Source organism: Pan paniscus, chromosome 3, assembly GCF_029289425.2.
Source record: "Pan paniscus chromosome 3, NHGRI_mPanPan1-v2.0_pri, whole genome shotgun sequence".
NCBI lineage: Eukaryota > Metazoa > Chordata > Mammalia > Primates > Hominidae > Pan > Pan paniscus.
The window spans coordinates 8,570,029-8,594,759 of NC_073252.2; the positions used below are offsets into that span (position 1 = coordinate 8,570,029).

A 24,731-nucleotide genomic window follows, 5' to 3' on the forward strand; every position below is an offset into this window, starting at 1 on the left:
CTCCCCATCCCGGGCTCTCCAGCAGAGGCCGTGCTCCTTGAACAGGGGTGTGAGAGCGCGTGACGGGCATATAGCACCTCAGCATCACATCCTCCACACCTGCTGGGAGCTCCCTGGGCTGTGGGCTGTGTAGCCCATGTTTCTCAAAACAGCCCTGGAGGCACCACCCATGCAGGACCCACAGCCCCGGTTGCCACCCTGTCCAGTGCCCCATGCTGATGGACCTCTCACTGCCCCCTTGGCAGCACACTGACCCCTCACTGCCGTTCCCTCGGGCCCCGGGCCCTGAGACATGTCATTGAGGAAATTATAACTGGATGCGCTAAGTGGCACGTTGCTGGCCTTCCAGGAGGTAGGGATGGGGGCAGCATCTTTCTGGAAGGCCCCAGCCACCAGGCTCTGACCCAACTAATTACTGACTCCAGCCCAGCTGGGAGGCCATTTCCGCCCTCAGAGCCTCCAGTGACTGATGCTCTGAGTGGGTGGGTGAGACCCAGCAAAGATGAGACAGATGCTTTTCCAGCACAGGCCTCCCGGCTGTGACCCCTGACCTGAGGTCTGAGTGTGGGCATGGAGGCCAGTGGGCAGCCGCGGGCATTTTCTGCAGACCCCGCAGGTGCCTGGCCCTGTGAGGCACCTTGGGGCTTCCGCAGGCAAAACAGGTGCAGTTCCTACTCTGGGGCACACACAGAGTGGGTGTGGCAGAAGCTGGCTGCGGATGTGAGTGGACAGATGCTGGGGTCACCGTGTGGGGTGGCCAAGTGGCCAGATGCCCAGGCTGCCTGGGGCAGACCCCTGCTTTGCCCTTTGCCTGCCCGCCTGACCTAGGCAAGTAGTTCAGCGTCTCGGGACTCAGTTTTCCCACCATGAAGACCTGAGAGTTAGGGACGACAGTAGTTTCTTGTGGCTGCCATAACAAAGTACCACAGACTGCATGGCTTAAAATGACAGAGATGTTTGCTCCCATGGTTCTGGAGGCCGGAAGTCCTAATCAAGGTGTCAAGGTCCTAATCAAGGTGTCAAGGTCCTAATCAAGCAGGGCTGCTTTCTTCTGGGGGATGTTGGGGGAGTGTCCCAGGCCCCTCTACTGGCTCTAGTGTTTTCCGCAGTCCTTGGTACGCCTCGGCCCTTAGACCCCTCTCTCTGCTCTGTCTCCATCATCTCATGGCCTTCCCCTCTGTGAGTCTGGACTTCCCTCCCTTAAAGACAACACAGACACACTCTGATGTCACCGTAACTTCATGACACCTGCAAAGACCCTGTTTCCAAATAAAGTCACATTCACGGGTCTATGGGGTTAGGACTTGGCCGTATCTCTTGGCAGGGACACAGCTCACCACAGCACCCCCCTTGCAGGGTGCCCATGAGCATTCAATGGCCTGCCTGCCTCAGAGGGAGCACAGGGTGGCATTCGCTGCCATCTCTGGTCCTGTGGGTCATAGCGAAGCTCCTGTACTTTGCAGAGACTGTCACCTCCCTGCACGTGCCAGACGCTCCCATCCCTCCATGCTTTGTCTCTTGCTGTCACCTGCCTGCATGTGCCAGACGTTCCCATCCCTCCATACTTTGTCCCTCGCACATTTTCCTTGCTCATCTCTACTAAGCAGCCTCAGGGAGTGAGTACCTGCTCTGGGCTGGGCCCCACGCTGGGGTCCCGAAGGTTCCCACCCTGGAGAAGGTCCCAGGCTGTGTCTGGCATTCAGCCTCCTCCCCTGCTGGACGTGGGGCTGTGGTTTCTACTCAGAGAGCTCTGGTGAGAACTGGGGATTGTTGCCCATCGGCGAACACCAATGCAAACCCAGGCCAGCTCCACTCCGTTCACAGAGGGCAGGGCCCAGGCTGGCCTTATCTGTGCCTGTGCACCCCTGCCCTCAGGGTGTCTAGGGCTCGGGTCCTGCATCTGCCTACTGCCAGCACTGCCACATTTGGGGCTTTAGGCAGCTAGCCTGGGGGTGAGGGTGGAGGGAGGTGGGAATAAGCCTTCTCAGCCCTCCCAGCACTCACCCTGTCGGGTTGATCAGGAATCTGCCCCAGCCTCTGGGGAGCCTCCCTTCCTGGGTACCTGCTGCAGCCCTGGAGGATGCTGTGTGTGCAATGGGGCTTTTCCCCTAGGGCCAATTATTGTCCTGTTTGTTGAGAGGCGTTTTAGAGCCCAGGCATCACCACTCGGTGGAGGAGGTGTTGTTGTCCCATTTCCCAAGTGGGGAGACCAAAGCTCAGAGAGCTTCACTGACCTGCCCACGGTCAGGCAGATAATAAGTGGGGCCTGGACTTGGGATTAGCATCCTGATCTGTCTGGCTCCGTGTTCCGTAGTCAGGATGGCAAGTGCAAGCTGGGAGTCATCTGACATGTCGCAGGCAGCCCGTCTCATCTCAGCAAATTGCAGCCAGAGGTGATCATCATCACCTCTTTATGGCTGTGAATGGGTGCAGGCGCTGGTGACTTGGCCAGGTCACAGGGCCAGGATTCAAATGGGAGCTTGAGGGACTCCAGACCTGTGTTCTATCAGCCACACACTGGCTCTGCTCCTCGCTGACCAGCCCCACCACTGCGCCTGACTCCCCCGCGTCCTAGCCCCACCCTAAATGCCCGCCTGTGTCTCCCTGGCTGCAGACACCCGCTGTTTGGCCGCAACGTGCCCCTGTCCAGCGGTTCTGGCTTCATCATGTCAGAGGCCGGCCTGATCATCACCAATGCCCACGTGGTGTCTAGCAACAGTGCTGCCCCGGGCAGGCAGCAGCTCAAGGTGCAGCTACAGAATGGGGACTCCTATGAGGCCACCATCAAAGACATCGACAAGAAGTCGGACATTGCCACCATCAAGATCCATCCCAAGGTGGGTGGGCATGGGCAGAGGGGCAGAAGCACCTGGGGCTGGGCATGGCGGCCTCTTCCCAGACGCCGGACCCCAGAGGCAAGCTAGCCCCACCTTCCATCGGCCAGGGGGAGGAAACTGGGCCCAGGGAGGACTGGCAGCTGGCCCAGGGTCACGGCTCAGAAAAGAACTAGAACCCAGGTCTTTGGACTCCTTGCCCTGCGCTCCCTGAGCCGCTAGGTGCAGGGCAGAGCCAGGAAGCATGTGGCCCACAGTGGGTGGGCTGTGGTCCCATATCACACCCCACGGAGGCTCTTCACTGTCTTACCTGGGCCCACTACTGGGGATGCACCTGCCCCATGGGATGGCATCTGGGTTTGGGCGTGGAGGCCAGGGGGCTGCAGTGGGGAACACTTGGGACAGGGACCCCATCCCTCCACCTTCACGTCTGTACCTCCCACCAGCTGACCCAGAAGAGGCCTGCACTGAGGCCCCCAGAATCCTCTTGTTCCTCCACCAGCTGTTTCTGGAAGGCCTGCTCTCAGCCAGGTGCTGACTGCACTCCTCTAATTCTCACCACAGGCCTGGGAGGAAAGGGCCTGTATGAGTCTGTTTTCACGCTGCTATAAAGAACTACCTGAGACTGGGTCATTTATGAAGAAAAGAGGGTTCGTTGACTCACAGTTCTGTAGGCTGTACAGGAAGCATGACCAGGAGGCCTCAGGAGACTTACAATCATGACGGAAGGCAAAGGGGAAGCAGGCACGTCTTCTCATGGCAGAGCCGGAGACAGAGAGAGAGTGAAGTGGGACATGCCACACATTTTAAAACCATCAGATCTCATGAGAATTCACCACCATGAGAACAGCATGGGGGAAGTCTGCCCCCATGATCCCATCACCTCCCACCAGGCCCGTCCCCCAACACGTGGGGATTACAATTTGACATGAGATTTGGGTGGACCTCATTATCTTGGGATTTCAGACGGGGCAACTGAGGCTTGGAAGTTAGGTAACTCGCCCAAGATCACAGCGCACGGGAGCAGGTCCGGCCCGCTCAGCTAGCACCCCGGCCTCCCTCCAGCTTGTTCTTGTCTTGCCCAATGCCATGCTTATGTGACCCTGGGGACCACAGTTGAGTTACTTGCAGCTCCCCATGCCATGAGGTCACTGAGTCCCATGCCTCACACCAGCGTTGGACCCAGAGCTTCCCTTGGACTGGGAAGTTCACCTTGGCTGGTTTGAATTTGGCTTCCTCTCTTTCTGAATGAACGTTTACAGCATTTGTGATGAAGTCTTTTACAAGGGGGTTTCCTCTTGCCCCATCAAGGGAGAGGAGATTTAATGGTTCCAAGGAGTTCCCCTAATGGGGACCCTTCCCTGCTTTTCAGCCTTTTCACGGTCGCGATTGAGTCTGGGGGCATCACCTCCATTTTACAGTCAAGGAAACCCACTGAGGGGTGTGCTCATGGACAGGAGTTGGCAAATTTTCTTTTCTTTTTTTTGAAGTGGAGTTTCGCCCTTGTTGCCCAGGCTGGAGTGCAATGGCGTCATCTCGGCTCACCACAACCTCCGCCGCCTGGGTTCAAGCAATTCTCCTGCCTCAGCCCCCCGAGTAGCTAGGATCACAGGCATGTGCTACCACACTGGCCAATTTTTTTGTATTTTTAGTAGAGACAGGGTTTCTCCATGTTGGTCAGGCTGGTCTTGAACTCCCGACCACAGGTGACCCACCTGCCTTGGCCTCCCAAAGTACCGGGATTACAGGCGTGAGCCACCGTGCCTAGCCTTTTTTTTTTTTTTTTTTGAGACGGGTTCTTGCTCTGTCACCCAGGCTGGAGTGCAGTAGCAGGATCTCGGCTCACTGCAACCTCCACCTCCCAGGTTCAAGTAATTCCCCTGTCTCAGTCTCCCAAGTAGCTGTAACTACAGGTGCATGCCACCACCCTCAGCTGATCTTTGTATTTTTAGTAGAGATGGGTTTCACCATGTTGGCCAGGCTGGTCTTGAACTCCTGACCTCAGGTGATCCCCTGCCTTGGCCTCCCAAAGTGCTAGGATTACAGGGATGAGCCACTGCACCCCACCTCCAAATTTTCCTTCCCTTCCTTCCTTCCTTCCTTCCTTCCTTCCTCCCTCCCCCTCTCTCTCTCTCTCTTTTTTTTTTTTTTCAGGGTCTCGCTCTGTTGCCCAGGCTGGAGTGCAGTGGCACGATCATAGCTCACTGCAGCGTCAAACTCCTGGGCTTAAGGGATCTTCCCACCTTGGCCTTCCATATAGCTAGGACTACAGGCATGCACCACCATACCTGGCTAATTTTTAAATTTTTGGTAGAGATAGGGTCTCGCTGTATTGCCCAGGCTGGTCTAGAACTCCTGGGCTCAAGCAATCCTCCTGCCTCGGCCTCCGAAAGTGTTGGGATTACAGGTGTGAGCCATGGTGCCCAGCCAACAAATTTTCCATGAAGCCAAATGGTAAATATTTTATCTTTGCAAGCCCTGTGGTCTCTGTCACAACCACGCATCTCTGCTGTGGCAAGAATGCAGCCTTAGGCTGCACAGGTGGGTGTGGCTGTGTTCCAGTGAAGCTTGATTCACAAAACAGGCAATGGACAGCGTTTGGGCCTTGGGCCAGTTTGCAACCCCCGCTCGAGGACCCCCGTGGGAAGAGGAGAGCGAGACTAGGGGCAGGTCTGTCTCCCCTTCCGGCGGCTGTGGCAGAATGCTGGCAGAACTGGTGGGGTGGTATCCAGGTGGGCCTGAGCAGGACGCCCCACCAGCCACCTGTGGCAAATGGGTGCCAGCAGAGCTAGTGTGATTCATGTCCTGCAGGCCCTGGTCAGCACCCATGGCCATGAGCTGAGGTGGGAAACGCCCTCCTAGCCCCTAGGCATTAAATCGAGCCATGGGAAAGGCTCCTGACCCTCACCTGTGCCCCCTCCTTGGGTGCAGGGAGGATGGCTGACCCTCTCCAGCTCACGGCCTCACCTGTGCACCCTCCTTGGGTGCAGGGAGGATGGGCTGACCCTCCCCAGTTCATGGCCTCACCTGTGCGCCCTCCTTGGGTGCAGGGAGGATGGACTGACCCTCCCCAGCTCACGGCCTCACCTGTGCGCCCTCCTTGGGTGCAGGGAGGATGACTGACCCTCCCCAGCTCACGGCCTCACCTGTGCGCCCTCCTTGGGTGCAGGGAGGATGGGCTGACCCTCCCCAGTTCATGGCCTCACCTGTGCGCCCTCCTTGGGTGCAGGGAGGACGGGCTGACCCTCCTCAGTTCATGGCCTCCCAGAGATTTCAGACGTTATTTCTGCCTCTTCGGCCGGTCAGCAATGGAAAATATCATCTCTCCGGGCCCTCACCTTCCAATGTGCAGGCCTGGTTCCGCCACCTGGGATTCTCTCTGCCGTTGACTGAAGCTTCTTGAGCACAAAGAATAGAGGAGCGGCCTGAGCCTTTCCCACACCAGCGCCTGCCCACCAAGGGCTCCCGTAATCCTGTGCGGGGCTCCACGTCACCCCCATTATTGACAGCTTTTTCCTCGTATTGAAAGCTGCAAAGAGAAACTTTCTTATTTGACATGATGGTGTATAATAAAAGGGAAGAGGACTGAAACGATGAGAAGGACCAGTGGCCTGGTGGAGGGGAGCCATCCAGAGGGTCAGAGGCATGGGGTCCTGCCCCACTGATCTCCTGAGTTGGGGCAATGCTCTTGAGACCTGGCCGATCGCAGATCCACGGGAAGCTACAGGGTAGTGCCACAAGGTCCCAGGAGACTTTCCGCCAGCTTCCCTCAACGGTGACATCTTAGGTAATGGGTGCAAAACCAGAACCAGGAAGTTGATGTGGGTACGAGCACAGAACCGCCTTCCCCAATTTATCGTGTGTGTGTGTGCGCTTCGGCACCTTCTAACAAGCACCCGGGATTACCTTCTCAGAGTGTGCACCACGCAGCTTCTGGAACACAGAGCCCGGCTGTTCTCCTTGCTGCCAGGCTAGTTGCAGAGTCAGATAATCAGACAGACAGGCTCCGCTGGGCCCGCGCAAAAGCAGAAGAGGGGTGTGCAGGTGTCTCAGTGTGCGCGGCGGGGGGCGGAGCTCGGCTAGTGGCTTCCCTTCTCCAGGCCTGCGTTCCCCCGTGTGTCTCTAATGGGAGATGAGATGGAACTGGATCAAGGATGTCAGAGTCCTTAGCTGGGCTCCAGGGGTCTGCAGATCTCTCTCCATCAAATGCATCAGTTTGTGTGTGGTGCATATGGTGTAGTAGTTTTTACCAGGTGTCTGCAGCTTTTACCAGATTTTTAGAGGCCATGTGACCATCAGATCATTGGGCTCAACGACCTTGGAGGCTGTGCTCAGCTGCACATGATGAGCACCCATGCCTGCCCTGGGGGAACCTTTGGTCCCTGGCACAGCTGAGCCTCTGTTCCGTGTACTCCAGCCCTGGGTCTCAGCACAGGACTGCCCTGGTCTTGGTCTGCACCGGTGACCTGCCTGAGCCTTCACAGTCCTGGTGGCTTTGCACAGATGTGCATGCCTTCCCTGGGACCCCCCTGCCAGGATCTGACTCCGGTCCCCACTGAAGGTAGACGGCTAAGCCTCCCTCTCTGTGTCTTCTCCTTCTCTCTCCTAGAAAAAGCTCCCTGTGTTGTTGCTGGGTCACTCGGCCGACCTGCGGCCTGGGGAGTTTGTGGTGGCCATCGGCAGTCCCTTCGCCCTACAGAACACAGTGACAACGGGCATCGTCAGCACTGCCCAGCGGGAGGGCAGGGAGCTGGGCCTCCGGGACTCCGACATGGACTACATCCAGACGGATGCCATCATCAACGTGAGTCCCAGGGACAGGAGGCCGGGGCACCTGCCATCTGTGCCCGAGACCTCAACCTCGAGGTAGTCTCTGACTCGGCTTGCCCCCATCCCCAGAGCCATTCTGGCACTCGACACATCCACTTGCTAGAAAGTTCTCTCTTTACATTCGGTGGAGCTCTAACCCTGTGACTTCCACCCCAGGGTGCCAGGCACGCTGGGAGTCAGAGGCTGCTGTCCTCGCTCGGGCAGCCTTTCAGAGAAACAGAGGCATGGCCACAGCCCGGAAACACCTTTGCCCAGCTTACACACCCTGGCCAACATTGCTTTTCATTATTATTGTGATTATGTTGGTGGCACGTTTAGCATTCACAAAGCACTTCACCCAGATGCCCCAGATCACGTCCATCCAGCTTTGCTGCAGCTCAGGCACTTGGCTGGAATCCGAGTCTTTGTAGAGGGCCCCCCCAGGCCAGCAGGATGGGAAGTAATACCCCCATTCTCCATGCACCAGGCGGTGCTGCCTGGCCTCCAGGGTGTAGATGCCGAAGCGTATGGTTTGTGCAGAGAACAGTGACAGTCAGACCTCGGTCATCAGGCAGCCATCCACATGGCCTTCTTATCTGTGAAATGGGGGCAGCACTGAGGCCTTTCGATGCTGCTGAGGATGAGACCTGCTTATGTGTCTCTGCACTGGTTAGAGGTAGATCTGGAGAAGGGGTTCCAGGAAGCCTCAGGCGGGGTCAGGCACAGCTAATGCTGTTTCCTCCCCTTGCAGTACGGGAACTCCGGGGGACCGCTGGTGAACCTGGTAAGTGTCCCCTAGAGCCAAAATCTCTCAGGTTTCTGGGGTTCTTCTCACATGGGGGTGCTCAGCCTTGAGGTGGGACAGGCCCCACAATATGGTCCTAGAACATTTACACCAACAGTCGGGAGTGCAGCTGGGCTGGAGGCCTGGAAGGAGGAAAGACCAAGGCTGCCCCAAGCGCCTCGGGGATGCTAGTGGCCACCAGGAATGAGGACTCACCCATGAGCAGCAGCTCAGTCCAGGGCCATGTGCCTGTCAGGGGAGCTGGGGCAAGGGAGACGCAGGTGTGGGGCTGCTCACCTCAGCCCTCCCTGCCCTGGATGTACACACAGGATGACAGGGGCACCCTCATTCTCCCCTTCCTAGTTGTGTCTTGAGCCGCAAAGTCAAGCTCAGCCTCATCCCAGGTGAGATTTTTCCAGAATAAACCAGAAAGCTCAGTCCAGAGCTCCTAGGCCGTGAAGGATTGGACGGTCCCACCCCTGAAGCTCCTATCCATGGCTGGGGAGGTGTCCAGATGTGAACAAGCCCCAGCACCATGTGAGCCACATGAGATAGCTCTGGAGGGACGCTGGGCAGGAAGGCCTGCCAGCTGATGTGAGATCAGGGAGGGCTTCCTGGAGGTGAGAGCATTATACAACGGCCATTGAGATTGAGGAGGACTGGGTGCAGGAAGAAGAAATCCCAGGGAGAAGGCACAACATGAGCATTGCAGGAGGCTCTCAGAGGCTTAGGAAGGGGGAGGTCAGACAAGGGGACAATGAAAGGGGCTGGTGGCCCATGTCCTGCTGCCTCAGGCCTCGTGTGCAGATGGGGCTTCACCCTATGTGCCCAAGATGTCTCCCAGGCTTTTGGCAGGGCTGAGGGCATGCCCTGGTTTCAAGGAAGCTCGTGTGTGTGGTTTAGGCTGGAGGCCAGAAAGCCAGGCCCAGGAGGCTGCTCCGCATGGTCCAGGCAGTAGAGATGGGCACAGAGGGCCGAGGGTGGACACAGAACTCAATCTACTGGATCTCACACTCGGATGCTCTTCCTGCCTCCTGAGCTTCCAGGGACCAGGAGGACAAAGGGTGCCTTGACCCAAAGCTCTGCCCCAGGCCCCAGAGGGTTCCCTGATGAGCTGGCCAGGCCCTGACAGGGAGGGCAGGGCTAGGGGTATATGCCAGGCTGTGGGGTGGGGCTCCTTTCCAGGAGTGTGCCTGAGTGTGAGGTCCCCAGGGGCCAGGTCAGATCCTGCCCAAGTGGTACCAGCCTCATGGGGGGCAGGGCAGGTTTGGAGGGTCTCCAAAGAGAGGGATGGGGGGGTCAAGGAGCTCCCCTGGTCCCACCTGCCAGCCCCCCACTTCTGGAAGGTAGGGATAGACAGGGTCTCTGTCCCCGACAGGCCTTACCATGTTCCTCCCTCTCTCAGTCCCTCCAAACATGGCTTGGCGGTGTTCTTGGCCCAGTGGCCGTGCTTCTTAGAGGCAGAGTGGCCAGAGCCTGGGGGCAGGCCCGAGCTGCAAGCTTCCCTGGAAATACTCTCCAGGGATGGGGAAGGGGGATCTCCAGGATTTGGAGAGGTAGGGTCACTGACTCAGGTGTGATCCTGAGAGTGAGCTTTTCAGGGGAGTTGGGGGCTGTAGGGGTATTGACAGCTGGGGTCAGCCTCTAGAAACAGAGCTGTGGACACAGTGCTTTGTGGGCAGGGGTTTGCCTGGGTTCCCCCAACTGATGCCTGCTCTTACCTCCCTGCCCAGGATGGCGAGGTCATTGGCATCAACACGCTCAAGGTCACGGCTGGCATCTCCTTTGCCATCCCCTCAGACCGCATCACACGGTTCCTCACAGAGTTCCAAGACAAGCAGATCAAAGGTAAAGAGCTCACCTGGAGGGGGCCAGAGGCAGGGGGCACTCTCTCAGGGCTACAGCCCCTTAACACCCCAGCCCTGGGACCAAGGCCCACCGGAGGTGCTGGGTGAACTTTGCTCACTACTGGACAGGTCCTGTCTGCCCACCCCAAAGCTGTGAGACCCCCAGGACAGCTTATCCTCAGCCTCTTTCAGGATCTTCCCCCTGCCTATCATCGATTCGTGATCGGCTTCATCCCCTGCCCGTCCAAGGCTGTCTCCTTTTGGCTGGAGAATCTCCGATCTCAGCTCCTACCATCAGCTTCCTGGACTCCCTGGGCTCCTCTCATTTGGGCTGCTCCTTAGTTGTCAGGTGTTTCTTTCCTTCTATCCGTCCGTCCATCCATCCATTCATCCATCCATCCATCCATCCACCCACCCACCCACCTATCCGCCCATCCATTCACCCATCCATTCACCCATCCATCCATCCATCCATCCATCCGTCTGTCCATCCGTCCATCCATCCATCCACCCACCCACCTATCCACCCATCCATTCACCCATCCATTCATCCATCCATCCATCCATCCATCCATCCATCCGTCCGTCCATCCATCCATCCACCCACCCACCTATCCACCCATCCATTCACCCATCCATTCACTCATTCATCCATCCATCCATCCACCCACCCACCCATCCACCCACCTATCCATCCATCTATCCATTCACCCACCCATCCATCTATCCATCCACCATCCATCCACCCACACCTTTCTACCCATCCATCCACCCACCCCCACCCATCTTTCCACCCACCCATTTGCCATTCATCCATCCATCCATCCATCCACTTATCCACCCATCCCCCCACCCATCCATCTATCCATCCATCCATCCATCCACTTATCCACCCATCCACCCACCCATCCATCTATCCATCCATTCACCCATCCATTCATTCATTCATCCATCCATCCATCCGCCCATTCATCCGTCCATCCATCCGCCCACCCAGCCACCCATCCATCCACCCACCCACCCATCCACCCACACACCCATCCATCCACCCACCCATTTTCCATCCATCCATCCATCCATCCATCCACTTACCCACCCATCCATCTATCCTTCCATTCACCCATCCATTCACTCATTCATCTGTCCATACATCCGCCCACCCAGCCACCCATCCATCCACCCACCCACCCATCCACCCACACACCCATCCATCCACCCACCCATTTTCCATCCATCCATCCATCCATCCATCCATCCACTTACCCACCCATCCATCTATCCTTCCATTCACCCATCCATTCACTCATTCATCTGTCCATACATCCGCCCACCCAGCCACCCATCCATCCACCCACCCACCCATCCACCCACACACCCATCCATCCACCCACCCACCCATCTACCCACCTATCCATCCATCTATCCATTCACCCACCCACCCATCCATCCATCCATCCACCCATCCATCCAATCATCCATTCATCCACCCACTCATCCATCCATCCACCCATCCATCCATCCATCCACCCACCATCCATCCACCCACACCTTTCTACCCATCTACCCATCCATCCACCCACCCATCTTTCCATCCACCCATCTTTCCACCTACCCATTTACCATCCATCCATCCATCCATCCATCCATCCACCCATCTATCCATCCACCCATCCACCCAGCCATTCATCCATTCATCCATCCATCCACCTATCCATCATCCATCCATCCTATATCCATCCATCCACCCAACCACTCATTTATCCTTCCAACTACCAATTCTTCCATCTGTCATCCATTCATCCACCCATCCATCCGTCCATCCATCATCCATCCATTTACCCATCCATCCATCCATCTACTCATCCATTCATCCACTCATCCACCCACCTATCCACCCATTCACCCACCTGGCCACCATTTCTTCCTTTATTTTTTCCTTTCTTTTTTTCCTTCTCTCCTTCCTTCCACCCATCCACCCACCCACTCATTCACCTGTCTACCTATCCGCCCATCCATCCATCCGTCTACCCACCTGTCCCTCTATCCCTGTCCGTCTATTCTTCCATCCATCTACCCACTCCTGAGTACTTCCTCTTTCAGCCTGTGGCCCATGGAGATCACATGGTAGAATATCCTCTATGCCAGGGAAGCAGAGTCCAATACCTCGTCTTTGGAAGTCACCCTCCTCCAAGCCCCCATTTCCTTGCCCCCATTTCCTCACCCCATCAAAAAGGGATACCCAGCCCACCCTGCCCACTCCTAGATTGCCATGAGCACCCATCTGGGAGAGGTCTCGCCAGGGCACTAGGCAACTCTCCCAAGTGAGAGCATGCCCATTGCCTCCCTAAGTGGGCAGTCGCAGCCACCTTCCAGAGCAGGGCCATGCTTCCAATCGCAGGGCCTTTCCTGGGGGCCTCTGCCTCCCCACCTTCTCTTCAGCCCTAGTGAGCTTCTCCCTCCTGCCATTGTGTCTCCTGTGCCCACCTCCTGGCCAACGCCCAGGCCTGACTCAGCAACTCACACTTCCACATTGCTTTGCTGTCTCCTCCCAGCCCCCTCACTGGCAGTTCATTGAGAGCAGGGGGCTTCCTCACGTTTCCCCCTCCTCCATGACCCCGTCAGCCAAGCACATGGACCCCAGTGCAGCCAAGGCTGGTGCCATGAGGGCTGGTCACATGAAGAGCTGCTGTTGAGGATGCCGCCATTGTTCTTCTGTGTCCATTATGGGAAGACAATCTGGAGCCAGGCAGAGCCTGTCTTTCCCAAAGAAGCTGAAGTCTTCTTCTCTTGAACAGTGGGGACCATCTAATCTCTTGAGCCCTTTTCCTGTTGGCCTCTAGGAAGCTCAGAGCTAGATTCAGGGGTGCATCCAGACCTGTCCTAGCATGCTCCTTTCCCTAATGACCGAGTTTTTCCTGTTGAATTATCCCATTCTCCATGGGTGCCTTTGACTTCGGCCTCCTTACTGGAAATTAGCAGAGCTGCTGTTTGCACACACTGAGCTGTGAGGTGACTTTCCTTGGAAGTGGATGATAGTGTCCTCTTCCCTTCTTGCCTCTCTCTTTCTCCTGAGACAGGATCCCCCTGGGGCCTAGGTTTGCTTCTTTGTTGTACAGGGGCTGTCCTAGTTAGTGCTGACCTCATCCCAGAACCCCCTGGGAAATATCCCCTGTCCTCAGAGCTGTGTCCCCTCCCCAAGGACAGTGCAGACTAACGGAGGAGCCTGATAAACCTTAGCTGCATGGCACACTTGCAATTTTAAAATCCTTCTGAAGTTGACTGGTGTTTGTACTTGCTTCTCTTTTTTATTTAATAAAATCCAATGATCCAAACCCAGTTAATCTAAAGTTGTTTGAAATGAACCATCTTTTTATTAAATCAAGGAGATGTTAAGTGCATTTATTATTCTCATCTGGAGGTGGGGTGCAGAGGCCTCTGAGGGGCTTTCAGGGTAAAGAGTGGCCACCATGCATGTTGGGGGAGCCCCAGGAGGGCTTGGGGTCCAGCCAGCCTTAGGACCAGAGTATAGCCCCACATGGGGTGGTGTGGGGTGTTTGATTCATGGAGTGGGGCCGTTTGTGGGCATCTGCCCCTCTGTGGACTGTGGGGAACAGTGCAGTTCATAGGTGGGAGACCTCTGGCCTGGGGGGTAAACCCCTCGTTTATCCTGTGGCCCACAAGCCAAGGGAGAGCTGTAGGGAGGGGAGGGGACAGGGACAAAGACATGTGCTTTCCCTGGTCTCAGACATCAGAGTTCCCAGATCTCTGACATCACAGGATTCCCCGATCTCAGAGGCCACAGGGTTCCTCAGTCTCAGAAGTCACAGGGTCCCGTGGTCTCAAAAACCGTAAGTTTCCCTGGTCTCAGAGTTCACAGGGTTCCCCAGCCTCAGAGGTCACAGGGTCCCTTGGTCTCAGAAGCCAAAATGTCCCCTGGTCTCAGGCCCCTGTGCTGGGTAGAGTCCTGAGTCCTTCCCAATAGTGGAAAAGTCTGGGGAAGGCAGCCCAGCCACCTGGCAGGAGCAGGGCCGGGAGCAGGACGGGCAGGGAGGCTGGTGGCCCCATACTTGGTGTGTGTTCTGCTCACCTCTCAAGTTCAAGGAGAAGAGGCTTCAGAGTCCCCTATCCTGAGCACAGTGAGTCGTGCTTTCCCCAGCTCTGGCCCAGGGGCATTACCAGGCCTCTGCTTTCCCACCCGCACAGTGGGTCTAAGTCAGAGGGGACCACAGTCATTGTTCAAATGCTGGCTCTGTGTCTTGGACTCCTGTGAGCCAGAGGTCCTGCCCTCCCGCTTTCCTTCTAGCAGGGAGACGGGCCACAAAAACGCCCCCAGATGCCACAGATCAGAGTGAGGGGTGCTGGGAGGAGGCTGGGGCAGGGCTGGGGCCTCGAGGGTGAGGGCTGCATGACGGGGCAGGAGACCTCTCTGAGGCGGTGACCCACCTCCAGCAGAGACTGTCGGAAGGGAGTGGGGCAGGCTCTGGAGATTGCAGGGGACTCCCAGGCAGTGGGAGTGGGAAGGGCCCATGTCCCAGGTGGGCTGTGCAGGTCCTGTCGAGGATCCCACCCCCTGGATTTAGAAGCCACCTAGAGAGTGATCCCCCCGATTTACGCCTCCAGCCTGGCCCCTCCTACTCCAGGCTCAGACGTGCAGCTGCTTGTGGGATGGACCCACCAATGTCCACAGGCAGTTCCCACTCAGAGCACCTGTCAAGACCCCCCTGCTCCTGCAGCCCCACCTGCCGTCCCCACTCAGTTATGTCAGCCTTGTCCCTCTGTCCCTCTGTCCCTCTGGACTTCCCACATGCCTCATCCACTGTCAGCGAGTCCATTGGCCCAGCCTTCAGGATGCATCCACCCCGGGCCTTGTCGCCGCTCCGCCTCCACCTCCACCTCCGGGTCCAGCACCGGGGCACTCGCTGCCCTGGACCATTACCTCTCTGGGCTCCTCCGGATGCTGCCCCGTCCCCCACAGACCCTCCCACAGCCAGAGAAGCCCTTTCAAAACTAACGGCAGATCATGTCTGGTGATTCAAGGCCAAATCCAAAGCCTTCTAGGGCCCACTGGACCCATGGGTCAGGCCTCCCGGCCAGCTCTGACCCCATCTCCCACATGGTTTATTCATGAGCTGTTCATCTTTGGTGTGTTTAAATATTTGGCCCATTAAAAACATTTAGGTTATTTGTGTTCTTACTAGTAGGTTGTGAGAGTTCTTTCTACATTCTGAATAGGAGCCCTTCATCAGATAAGCAAATTGCAAATATTTTCTCCCAGTCTGTGGCTTGTCTTTTTCATTCTCTGAACAGTGTTTTTAAAGAGCAGAAGTTTTGTAAATTTTGATGAAGTCTGTTTTTTATTTTTAATTTGTCATGCGTTTGGTGTTGTATCTAAGACGTCTTTGCTAACCCAAGATCAGAAAGATTTTTCTCCTACAATTTCTTCTAGAAGTTTTACTTTTTGAGGTTTCAGATTTAGGACTGCGAAGCATTTTGAATTAGTATATTTTTAAATAGTGCAAAGTACAGATCGAGGTTTGGGCATTTTTGTTATTTTTGCCTTGGAAATTCAATTGTTCTAGGACCATTTGTTGAAAGACTGTTCTCTACTGAAGTGCCTTCGCACCGTTGTCCAAAAGAGAATGACCATGTGCCATTCCAGCTGTCTGTGTTTAGGCCAATATTCAGTACTGCACTGGCTCGATTACTGTGGCCTCACAGTAGGTCTAAAAGGCAGGCAGTGTGAGTCCCCCGACTTTATTCTTCCTTTTCCAAGTTGTGTGGACTCCTCAGACCCTTTGCATTTCTACATGAATTTCAGAATAAGCTTGTCAATTTCTACAAAAAGAAAAATAAAGCCTGCTGATGATCTGATTGGGATTCCATTGAATTTACAGATCAATTTGGGGAAATTTGGCATTTTAACAATGGTAATTCTTCTGATCCATGAATACAGACTACCTCTCCATTTATTTATATCTTCTTTAACTTCTCTCTGCAATGTTTTATAGTTTTCAGTGTACTGGTTTTTGGGCATTTTTCATCAGATTTATTCATAAGTATTTCTTAATTTTGATGCTATTATAAATGATGTATTCTTTTAAATTTCAGTTTCTGCTGGTTGGTTAAGAGAATATTCAAATTAAAATGATTTTTGGATGTTCACCATAAGATATCCTGTAAGCTTGATAACTCACTTACTGCTTCTAGAAACTTTTTTTGTAGATGCCATCAGATTTCCTACATAGATGGCTATGCAGTCTGTGAATAAAGACAGTTTTAGTTCTTCCTTTCCAATCTGAATGCCTTTTTTTTTCTTGCCTGGCTAGAACTTCCAGTAAAATATTGAATGAAAGGGGTAAGAGTGGACATCCTTGTCCCGTTCGTGATCTTGGGGAGAAAACATTCAGTCTTTCACCATTAAGTACGGTGCTAGCTACAAATTTGCATAGGTATCCTTTATCAGGTTGAAAAGTTCCCTTCTATTTCTGGTTTTTATTGGGAATAGATGTTACTTTTTGTCAGAGGCTTTTTGTGCATCTCTGGAGATGATCATATGGTGTTCCTTTCTAGTCTGTTAATGTGGTAAATTGCATTGGTTGATTTTTAAATGTTAAACCAACTTTGCATTCCTGGGATGAACCTCACTTATCACTTATTTGTGATGTATTATCCATTTTTTTTTTTTTTTGAGATGGAGTCTCACTCTGTCGCCCAGGCTGGAGTACAGTGGTGTGATCTTGGCTCACTGCAACCTCTACCTCCCAGGCGCAAGTGATTCTTCTGCCTCAGCCTCCCACGTAGCTGGGATTATAGGTGCCCACCATCATGCCCAGCTAATTTTTGTATTTTTAGTAGAGATGGGGTTTCACCATGTTGGCCAGGCTGGTCTCAGACTCCTGACTTCAGGTGATCCACCTGCCTTGGCCTCCCAAAGTGCTGGGATTACAGGCATGAGCCACTATGCCCGGCTGTATTATCCTTTTAAATGTATTTATGGATTTGATTTGTTTAAAGAATTTTTGTATCTGTTTTCATGAGGGATATGGGTCTAGTTTTCTCTTCTGGTTTTTGTATTCAGATAATGAGGTTAGAAGTAGCCACTCATTTTCAGTTTTCTGGAGGAGTTTGTATAGAATTAGTACTATTTCTTCCTTAAACATCTGGTGGAATTCTCCAGTGAGATCTTTTAGGCTTGAAGTTTTTTTTTGTAGGAAGATTTTTAACTCCAAATTCAATTTCTTTAATAGATGTAGTGCTATTTGCGTTATCTATTTCTTCTTGAATGAGCTTTGGTGGTTTGGAAATTTCAAGAAATTTGCTTCTTTTGTCTAAGTGATTAAATTCATTGACATCAAGTTGTTCACAATATTCTCTTATTATTCTTTTAATATCTGTAGAATCTGTAGTGATGTCACCTCTGTAATTTGTGATGTTGATAACTGTGTCTTTTTGTCATGATCGATCTTGCTAAAGATTTATCAGTTTTATTGATCTTAAAGAATCAGCTTTATTTTTTATTTTCACTATTGTGTTTCTTTGATTTACATTCTTCATTGATTTATACTCTTCATTGATTCACACTCATCTTTATTATGGATTCACACTCATCTTTATTATTGATTCACACTCTCAGCTTTATTATTGATTCACACTCTTATTAGATTCACACTTTATTATTGACTCACACTCTTACCTTTATTATTGATTCACACTCATCTTTATTATTGATTCACACTCTCAGCTTTATTATTGATCCAGTCTTTATTATTGATTCACACTCATCTTTATTATTGAGTCACACTCATCTTTATTATTGATTCACACTCATCTTTATTGATTCACACTCATCTTTATAATTGATTCACACTCTCAGCTTTATTATCGATTCACACTCTTATCTTTATTATTGATTCACACCCATCTTTATTATTGATTCACACTCTGTTTTATTGAGTCACACTCTTATTAGATTCACACTCTTTGTTGACTCACACTCTTTATTATTCATGCTCATCTTTATTATTGATTCACACTCTCAGCTTTATTATTGATTCACAGACATCTTTATTATTGATTCACACTCAGCTTTATTGATTCACACTCATCTTTATTATTGATTCACACTCATCTTTATTATTGAGTCACACTCATCTTTATTATTGATTCACACTCATCTTTATTATTGAGTCACACTCATCTTTATTATTGATTCACACTCATCTTTATTATTGAGTCACACTCTCAGCTTTATTATTGATTCACACTCAGCTTTATTATTGATTTGCACTATCAGGTTTATTGTTGATTCACACTATCAGCTTTATTATTGACTCACACTCAGCTTTATTGAGTCACACTCTCAGCTTTATTGATTCACACTCTCAGCTTTATTATTAATTCACACTCAACTTTATTATTGATTCAGACTTTTAATTATTTTTTTCTTCTGGTTATTCTAGGTTTTATTTGGTCTTTTTATAGTTTTTAAGATGGAAACTGAGGTTATTGATTTGAGGCTTTTCTTATTTTCTAATATAGACACTTTAGTACTATTAATTTCCCTCTACCTCTACAACCTACAAATTTTAATATATTATACATTCATTTTTATTCAGCTGAACATAATTTCTAATTTCTCTTTTTACTTATTTGAAGATGAGTAATTTAGAGTGTATTATTTAGTTTCCAATAATTTGGGAATTTTCTAGATACCTATTATTGATTTCTACTTGTGGTCAGAACTCTTATATAAAATGAAAATTCTAAATTTATTGGCTCTTGTTTATTTCTGGATCTGAGACACCTGCTAACTCACAGATTAGAGCAGCTCGGGGGATGGAAACACTATCTCAGTGAGTTGCGTGTGCAGTGCCCCAGCCACAGGGCCTGGCACATGGTTAGTACTCACTGGACATTAGCAGCGAGTATTGTTTTGAGGAAGACCAGTGGGAGGTGATGAGTTCAGTTCCAAGCAGGGAACATTTGGGGAAGCAGCAATATGGAAGCCAGAAAGGAGAGCCCCACTGGCCACTGGGGTTGGGTTGGAGCTCAGCTGGGAGAGCAGATGTCGGAGCTCACATGGTTGGATGCAGGATGCGGTGGACATGAAGCCACCTGTGGGGCGAGCCACACTAGAGCTAGAATACCCCTCAGCTCCATGATGATGGTCAGGAGAGGGCAGCTTTGCCGGACCGCAGGGGGACTGGGCCAGCTCAAGCAGAATGACACCTGCTGCTTCCTGGTCCTGCAGGGGAACTTCTGTCCTCTGCCTGTCCCCTGAGGGAGCGTGGTGGCTTTTCACAGCAGCCCTAACGGAGTCTCGCCGTGTTTCATTTCCAGACTGGAAGAAGCGCTTCATCGGCATACGGATGCGGACGATCACACCAAGGCGAGTGTCTGAAGAGTGCCATCCCCTGCTACCCCTTCCTCTCATCCCTCACCCTGACCCTCCCTCCAGACCCTGGCTGGCTGTGTTCGGCTCCTTGCAGGTGCCCAGACGGGCCGATGCACTCAGGCCTCTGGCCGTTGCTCAGGCCAGTCCTTTTGCTTGGACCTTTCCCTCTTTGCCTTATAGATTCCTTCTGCTCTTTCAGGACGCTATCTCTTTCCATGGCTGCTATAACAAATTACTATAAGCCTGGTGGCTTAAAACAGCAGAAATGTGTTCCCTCTCAGTTCTGGAGGTCGGGGATCTGAAGTCAAGGGGTCGGCAGGGCTGCACTCTGCCTCTGAGGCTCCAGGGAAAGCTACTTCCTTGCCCCTTCCAGCTTCTGCTGGCTCCAGGCATCCTTGGCTTGTGGCTGCCTCCCTGCAGTCTCTGCCTCTGTCTTCACTTGACCTTCTTTCTCTCTGAGTATCTGTGTGCACATCTCTCTCTCGTTTCTCTTAGGAAAACATCCATCGTTGGAGTTAGGGCCCACTCTAAACCCAGAAGGTCTCTTCTCAAGATCTTCAACTAATGACACCTATAAAGGTCCTATTTCCAAACACGGTCACATTCTGAGGCTCTGGGTGTACATGAATTTGGGGGAACACCATTCTGCATTCCCAGGACACTCAAGTGGCAGAAGGTGCCTCCTCATAGCACACAGAGCCCTGGCCTCCCTCTCCAGCCTTGAACTCATCCTACTGTGTCGGAATCACCTGTGGTGGGACCGCCCCACCCCATCCTGCCTCCTCGGCTGTCAGCTCCTTGGGAGCAAGGACTGTGACCTACTTATTCCTCCACTCTGCCCCCAAAAGCAAGTCCACTGCAGAGCAGGTGCCTGGAAATGCTGAATGAGTGCAAGAAAGAAGGGGCTGGGGGAGAGGAAGCAGGGGCAGGATAGAAGGGACGCTGGAAGTGCAAACTTGAGCTTCGAGGTTTGAAGAAGGGAGAGGTCACTGCATCGGGAGCCTACGAAGAACTCGAGAATGCTCAAGTGACCATTTCCTCAAAGAACACAGTCCCTAAAGCTGTCATTCCTCCTGTTTCACCAACTCTGCTAATCTAGGGGTGACATTTGAAAAAAATTATCAATGTCCAGTATGCCAATTTATCTTTTGTTTTCTGTCTCTTTTATCTGTCTGTCCATCCCACCTCTGTCCAGTCTTCTGTCTGTCTGTTCCATGACTCAGCATTGTCTGCTCATTCCATGAGTCAGCATTGTCTTCCGTTCCGTGACTCAGCATTGTCTGTACGTTCCATGACTCAGCATTGTCTGTCCATTCCTTGACTCAGCATTGCCTGTCTGTCCATTTTTCCTTCTATCCACCCATCCGGCATCATTCCTTCATTCATCCATCCATCCATCCATCCATCCTCCCGCCCCTCCTCCCACCTGTCTACCCACTCTCTCTCCTCTCTTCACGCTTCTAACCAGCTATTGCTACCACGTTTCTCTTAAGAAGCACATCTGGTAGGGGACACAGAGTGGCCAGTGGTGGGACAGGGCAGTATGGGGGCCCAGAGGTGGCTCCTCTTCTGGCCTCGTGCTGGAGGGAGGGACGGGCAGCTTCATACCAAGGAGCTGGGCAAAGGCTCAGAGGAGGGGCCTTGACGGCAGACTCTTTCCAGCCTGGTGGATGAGCTGAAGGCCAGCAACCCGGACTTCCCAGAGGTCAGCAGTGGAATTTATGTGCAAGAGGTTGCGCCAAATTCACCTTCTCAGAGGTAGGCTCTGCCAGAGGAGATCGCTTGAGGCATGGGGCAGGCGTGACGGTCTGGGCTGGGGCTGCCCCACTGACCTCATGTGACCTTGAGCTTCCCAGCAAAGTGACCGGGAAGGGGCAGGTGGATTCTAGCGTGTCTGCTAAGCCAGAGGAGGCTGGAGAGCTGAATGGTCCCTAGAGCCCTGACTGTGTACGTCCTAAGTCCACAATGTCATTTCCTTCGAGAAGCAGAGGCTGAAGAGTCCCTGTTGGGCTAAGAACCCACTCCAAGCCAGACTCTTTCACCAGGTGGGGACCGGCCTGGGTCCTGGGTCTTTCTGGGACTCAGCTTCCTCATTGTAAAATGGAGATAATTCAGCCTTTTTTTTTTTTTTTTTTTTTTTTTGAGACAGTCTCCCTCTTGTTGCCCAGGCTGGAGTGCAGTGTCGCGATCTCAGCTCACTGCAACCTCTGCCTCCTGGGCTCAAGCGACTCTCCTGCCTCAACCTTCTGAGTAGCTCAGATTACAGGTGCCCACCACCATGCCCTGCTAATCATTTTTGTATTTTTAGTAGAGACGGGGTTTCACCATGTTGGCCAGGCTGGTCTTGAACTGCTGACCTCAGGCGATCCACCTGCCTCGGCCTCCCAAAATGCTGGGATTTCTACCCCCAGGAGACTTTGTAGATGAAATGGATAAAGGATTGCTTTCTTTGAAGTCTTCCAGTACTAGAGAAATGTTAAGCGTTGCAACACCATAGGCTGAGGCAGGCGTGCAGCGACACTACCACACGCTGGCATGGCTGACCCACCCCCAAGAAGGGCTCTGAACCAGTTGCCTCCCCTCCTTAGCCTCGGTCTTCATCTGCAGTGGGAAAAATCCACATATAAGTGGACCCACACAGTTCAAACCCATGTTGTTCAAGGGCCGACTGTACTGTGCATCCTCAGAGGCTGGGCTTGAAGGTGGGAGGCCCCGCGTGACCTTCTGTGATGAGCACAGACGGCACACTTGTCCTGCCCGCAGCAGGCCTGCAGTAAAAATTGTTGAAATTGGGTGAAATTTTCCACACACATCTCAGTTAATCCTCACTGCAGCCAGGGAGGTGCAGGGTCCTGCCCTCATCCATTTTACAGATGGAGGGACTGAGGTTTAGAGAAGTTACTCTTCCAGGTCACACGGCTGGCATGTGAGGGTCTTGATGCTGGTGCCCACGCAGCTGAGCACAGTACCATCACCTTCCTTCCCGGCAGTGGGGAGGTCTCAGTGAGCCTCATGCAGAGAGAAGGCTGGTCCCGTGAGCTCTGCCTCTCACATAGACGTCTTCGTAACGGCAGTAACAGCAGAACCTACTCCTGGGCCTTTATAATTTGCAAAGTGCATTTCCACATAGGATGGTAGACATGAAAACTGAGGCACAAGGGGACAGAGTGCCTGGCCCAGCTAGGAGGGCTGTAGCGGGAGCTCGAACCCACCCTTCTGACGCATGGGAGAAGCAGTTTGAAAGGTTGTTTGCCTGTCGTGTGACATTGGTTTTCATCCAGTGTGAGAGCTTTGGGGCTGGGGCACTGTTCTTTCCCATCGAAATGACTTTTGTTGAAATGTTGTCATTGACCCTGACTGTGCCTCGCTCTGGGCCGGGCCTGGGAAGGCTGTGCCTGGGGAGGCGGTGGGTGGTGACCCCGTCTCTCCTGTTGGCAGAGGCGGCATCCAAGATGGTGACATCATCGTCAAGGTCAACGGGCGTCCTCTAGTGGACTCGAGTGAGCTGCAGGAGGCCGTGCTGACCGAGTCTCCTCTCCTACTGGAGGTGCGGCGGGGGAACGACGACCTCCTCTTCAGCATCGCACCCGAGGTGGTCATGTGAGGGGCGCATTCCTCCAGCGCCACGCGTCAGAGCCTGCAGACAACGGAGGGCAGCGCTCCCCGAGATCAGGACGAAGGACCACCGTCGGTCCTCAGCAGGGTGGCAGCCTCCTCCTGGTTGTCCGGGGCAGAGCGGAGGCTGGGCTTGGCCAGGGGCCCGAATTTCCGCCTGGGGAGTGTTGGATCCACATCCCAGTGCCGGGGAGGGAAGCCCAACATCCCCTTGTACAGATGATCCTGAAAGTCACTTCCAAGTTCTCCGGATATTCACAAAACTGCCTTCCATGGAGGTCCCCTCCTCTCCTAGCTTCCCGCCTCTGCCCCTGTGAACACCCATCTGCAGTATCCCCTGCTCCTGCCCCTCCTACTGCAGGTTTGGGCTGCCAAGCTTCTTCCCCCCTGACAAACGCCCACCTGACCTGAGGCCCCAGCTTCCCTCTGCCCTAGGACTTACCAAGCTGTAGGGCCAGGGCTGCTGCCTGCCAGCCTGGGGTCCCTGGAGGACAGGTCACATCTGATCCCTTCGGGGTGGGGGGGGTGGGGTCCAGCCCGGAGCAGGCACTGAGTGAATGCCCCCTGGCTGCGGAGCTGAGCCCCGCCCTGCCATGAGGTTTTCCTCCCCAGGCAGGCAGGAGGCTGCGGGGAGCACGTGGAAAGTTGGCTGCTGCATGGGGAAGCTTCTCCTCCCCAAGGCGGCCATGGGGCGGCCTGCAGAGGACAGTGGACGTGGAGCTGCGGGGTGTGAGGACTGAGCCGGCTTCCCCTTCCCACGCAGCTCTGGGATGCAGCAGCTGCTCGCATGGAAGTGCCGCCCAGAGGCATGCAGGCTCCTGGGCATCACCCCCTCATCCAGGGAACGAGTGTGTCTCAAGGGGCATTTGTGAGCTTTGCTGAAAATGGATTCCCAGTGTTGCTTGTACTGTATGTTTCTCTACTGTATGGAAAATAAAGTTTACAAGCACACGGTTCTCAGCCAGCAGGGCACTGGGGCAGCCTAACCACCACTGGCCAGGATTCTTCCTGGGGATCCATCTAACACATGACTGGGCATACCTGCAAAGACACGGGCCTTTAAAGGGTTTCTATGACAGCTGAGCACTGGGGCACACCAGGTTTCGGGGTCATGTGGCGCTGTGGAGGGCCGGCTCCGAGTCAGGCAGCCCGGCTCAAGTCCTGGCTCCTCCGCTTACTTCCGGCTTCATGGTCTTGGGCAAGAGATGTCCCCCTCCCTACCTTGGCCTCTGCCTCTGTCCAGCAGGAAGGCTGGCTCTGCTGCGCTGACCTCCTGGATGCCCTGGGATGCAAGGTGACAGGTGCAGCACTTGGGAAGCCACCCAGCTTACGGGGAGCTCCCACTAAGCCCCACTGTGCACGTCTGGTCACATGAAGAACCCTTTCTCACATCTATTTCACCCTCCCTGCCACCCATCCAGCAATGGGGAAACTGAGGCAGAGAGCAA

The 24,731-nt window shown here is 53.3% G+C and overlaps 1 protein-coding gene across 2 annotated transcripts in view; it reads left to right on the forward strand.

The window, feature by feature from the left end:
• Nucleotides 1-24,234, forward strand: part of HTRA3 (HtrA serine peptidase 3) — a 38,605-nt gene extending 14,371 nt beyond the window's left edge. Inside the window, exons 3-9 of one of the 2 annotated variants that reach the window (XM_003816489.8) lie at nt 2,615-2,837; nt 7,444-7,638; nt 8,395-8,427; nt 10,161-10,275; nt 19,614-19,662; nt 21,331-21,426; nt 23,107-24,234. In XM_003816489.8, the coding sequence (XP_003816537.4) occupies nt 2,615-2,837; nt 7,444-7,638; nt 8,395-8,427; nt 10,161-10,275; nt 19,614-19,662; nt 21,331-21,426; nt 23,107-23,272 (877 nt within the window). In that variant the 3' untranslated portion in view covers nt 23,273-24,234. Of the gene's footprint in view, nt 1-2,614; nt 2,838-7,443; nt 7,639-8,394; nt 8,428-10,160; nt 10,276-12,826; nt 13,611-19,613; nt 19,663-21,330; nt 21,427-23,106 lie in introns of those variants that run through there. The other variant, XM_034951927.4, reaches the window with a different exon arrangement.
• Nucleotides 24,235-24,731: the final 497 nt, after the last annotated feature.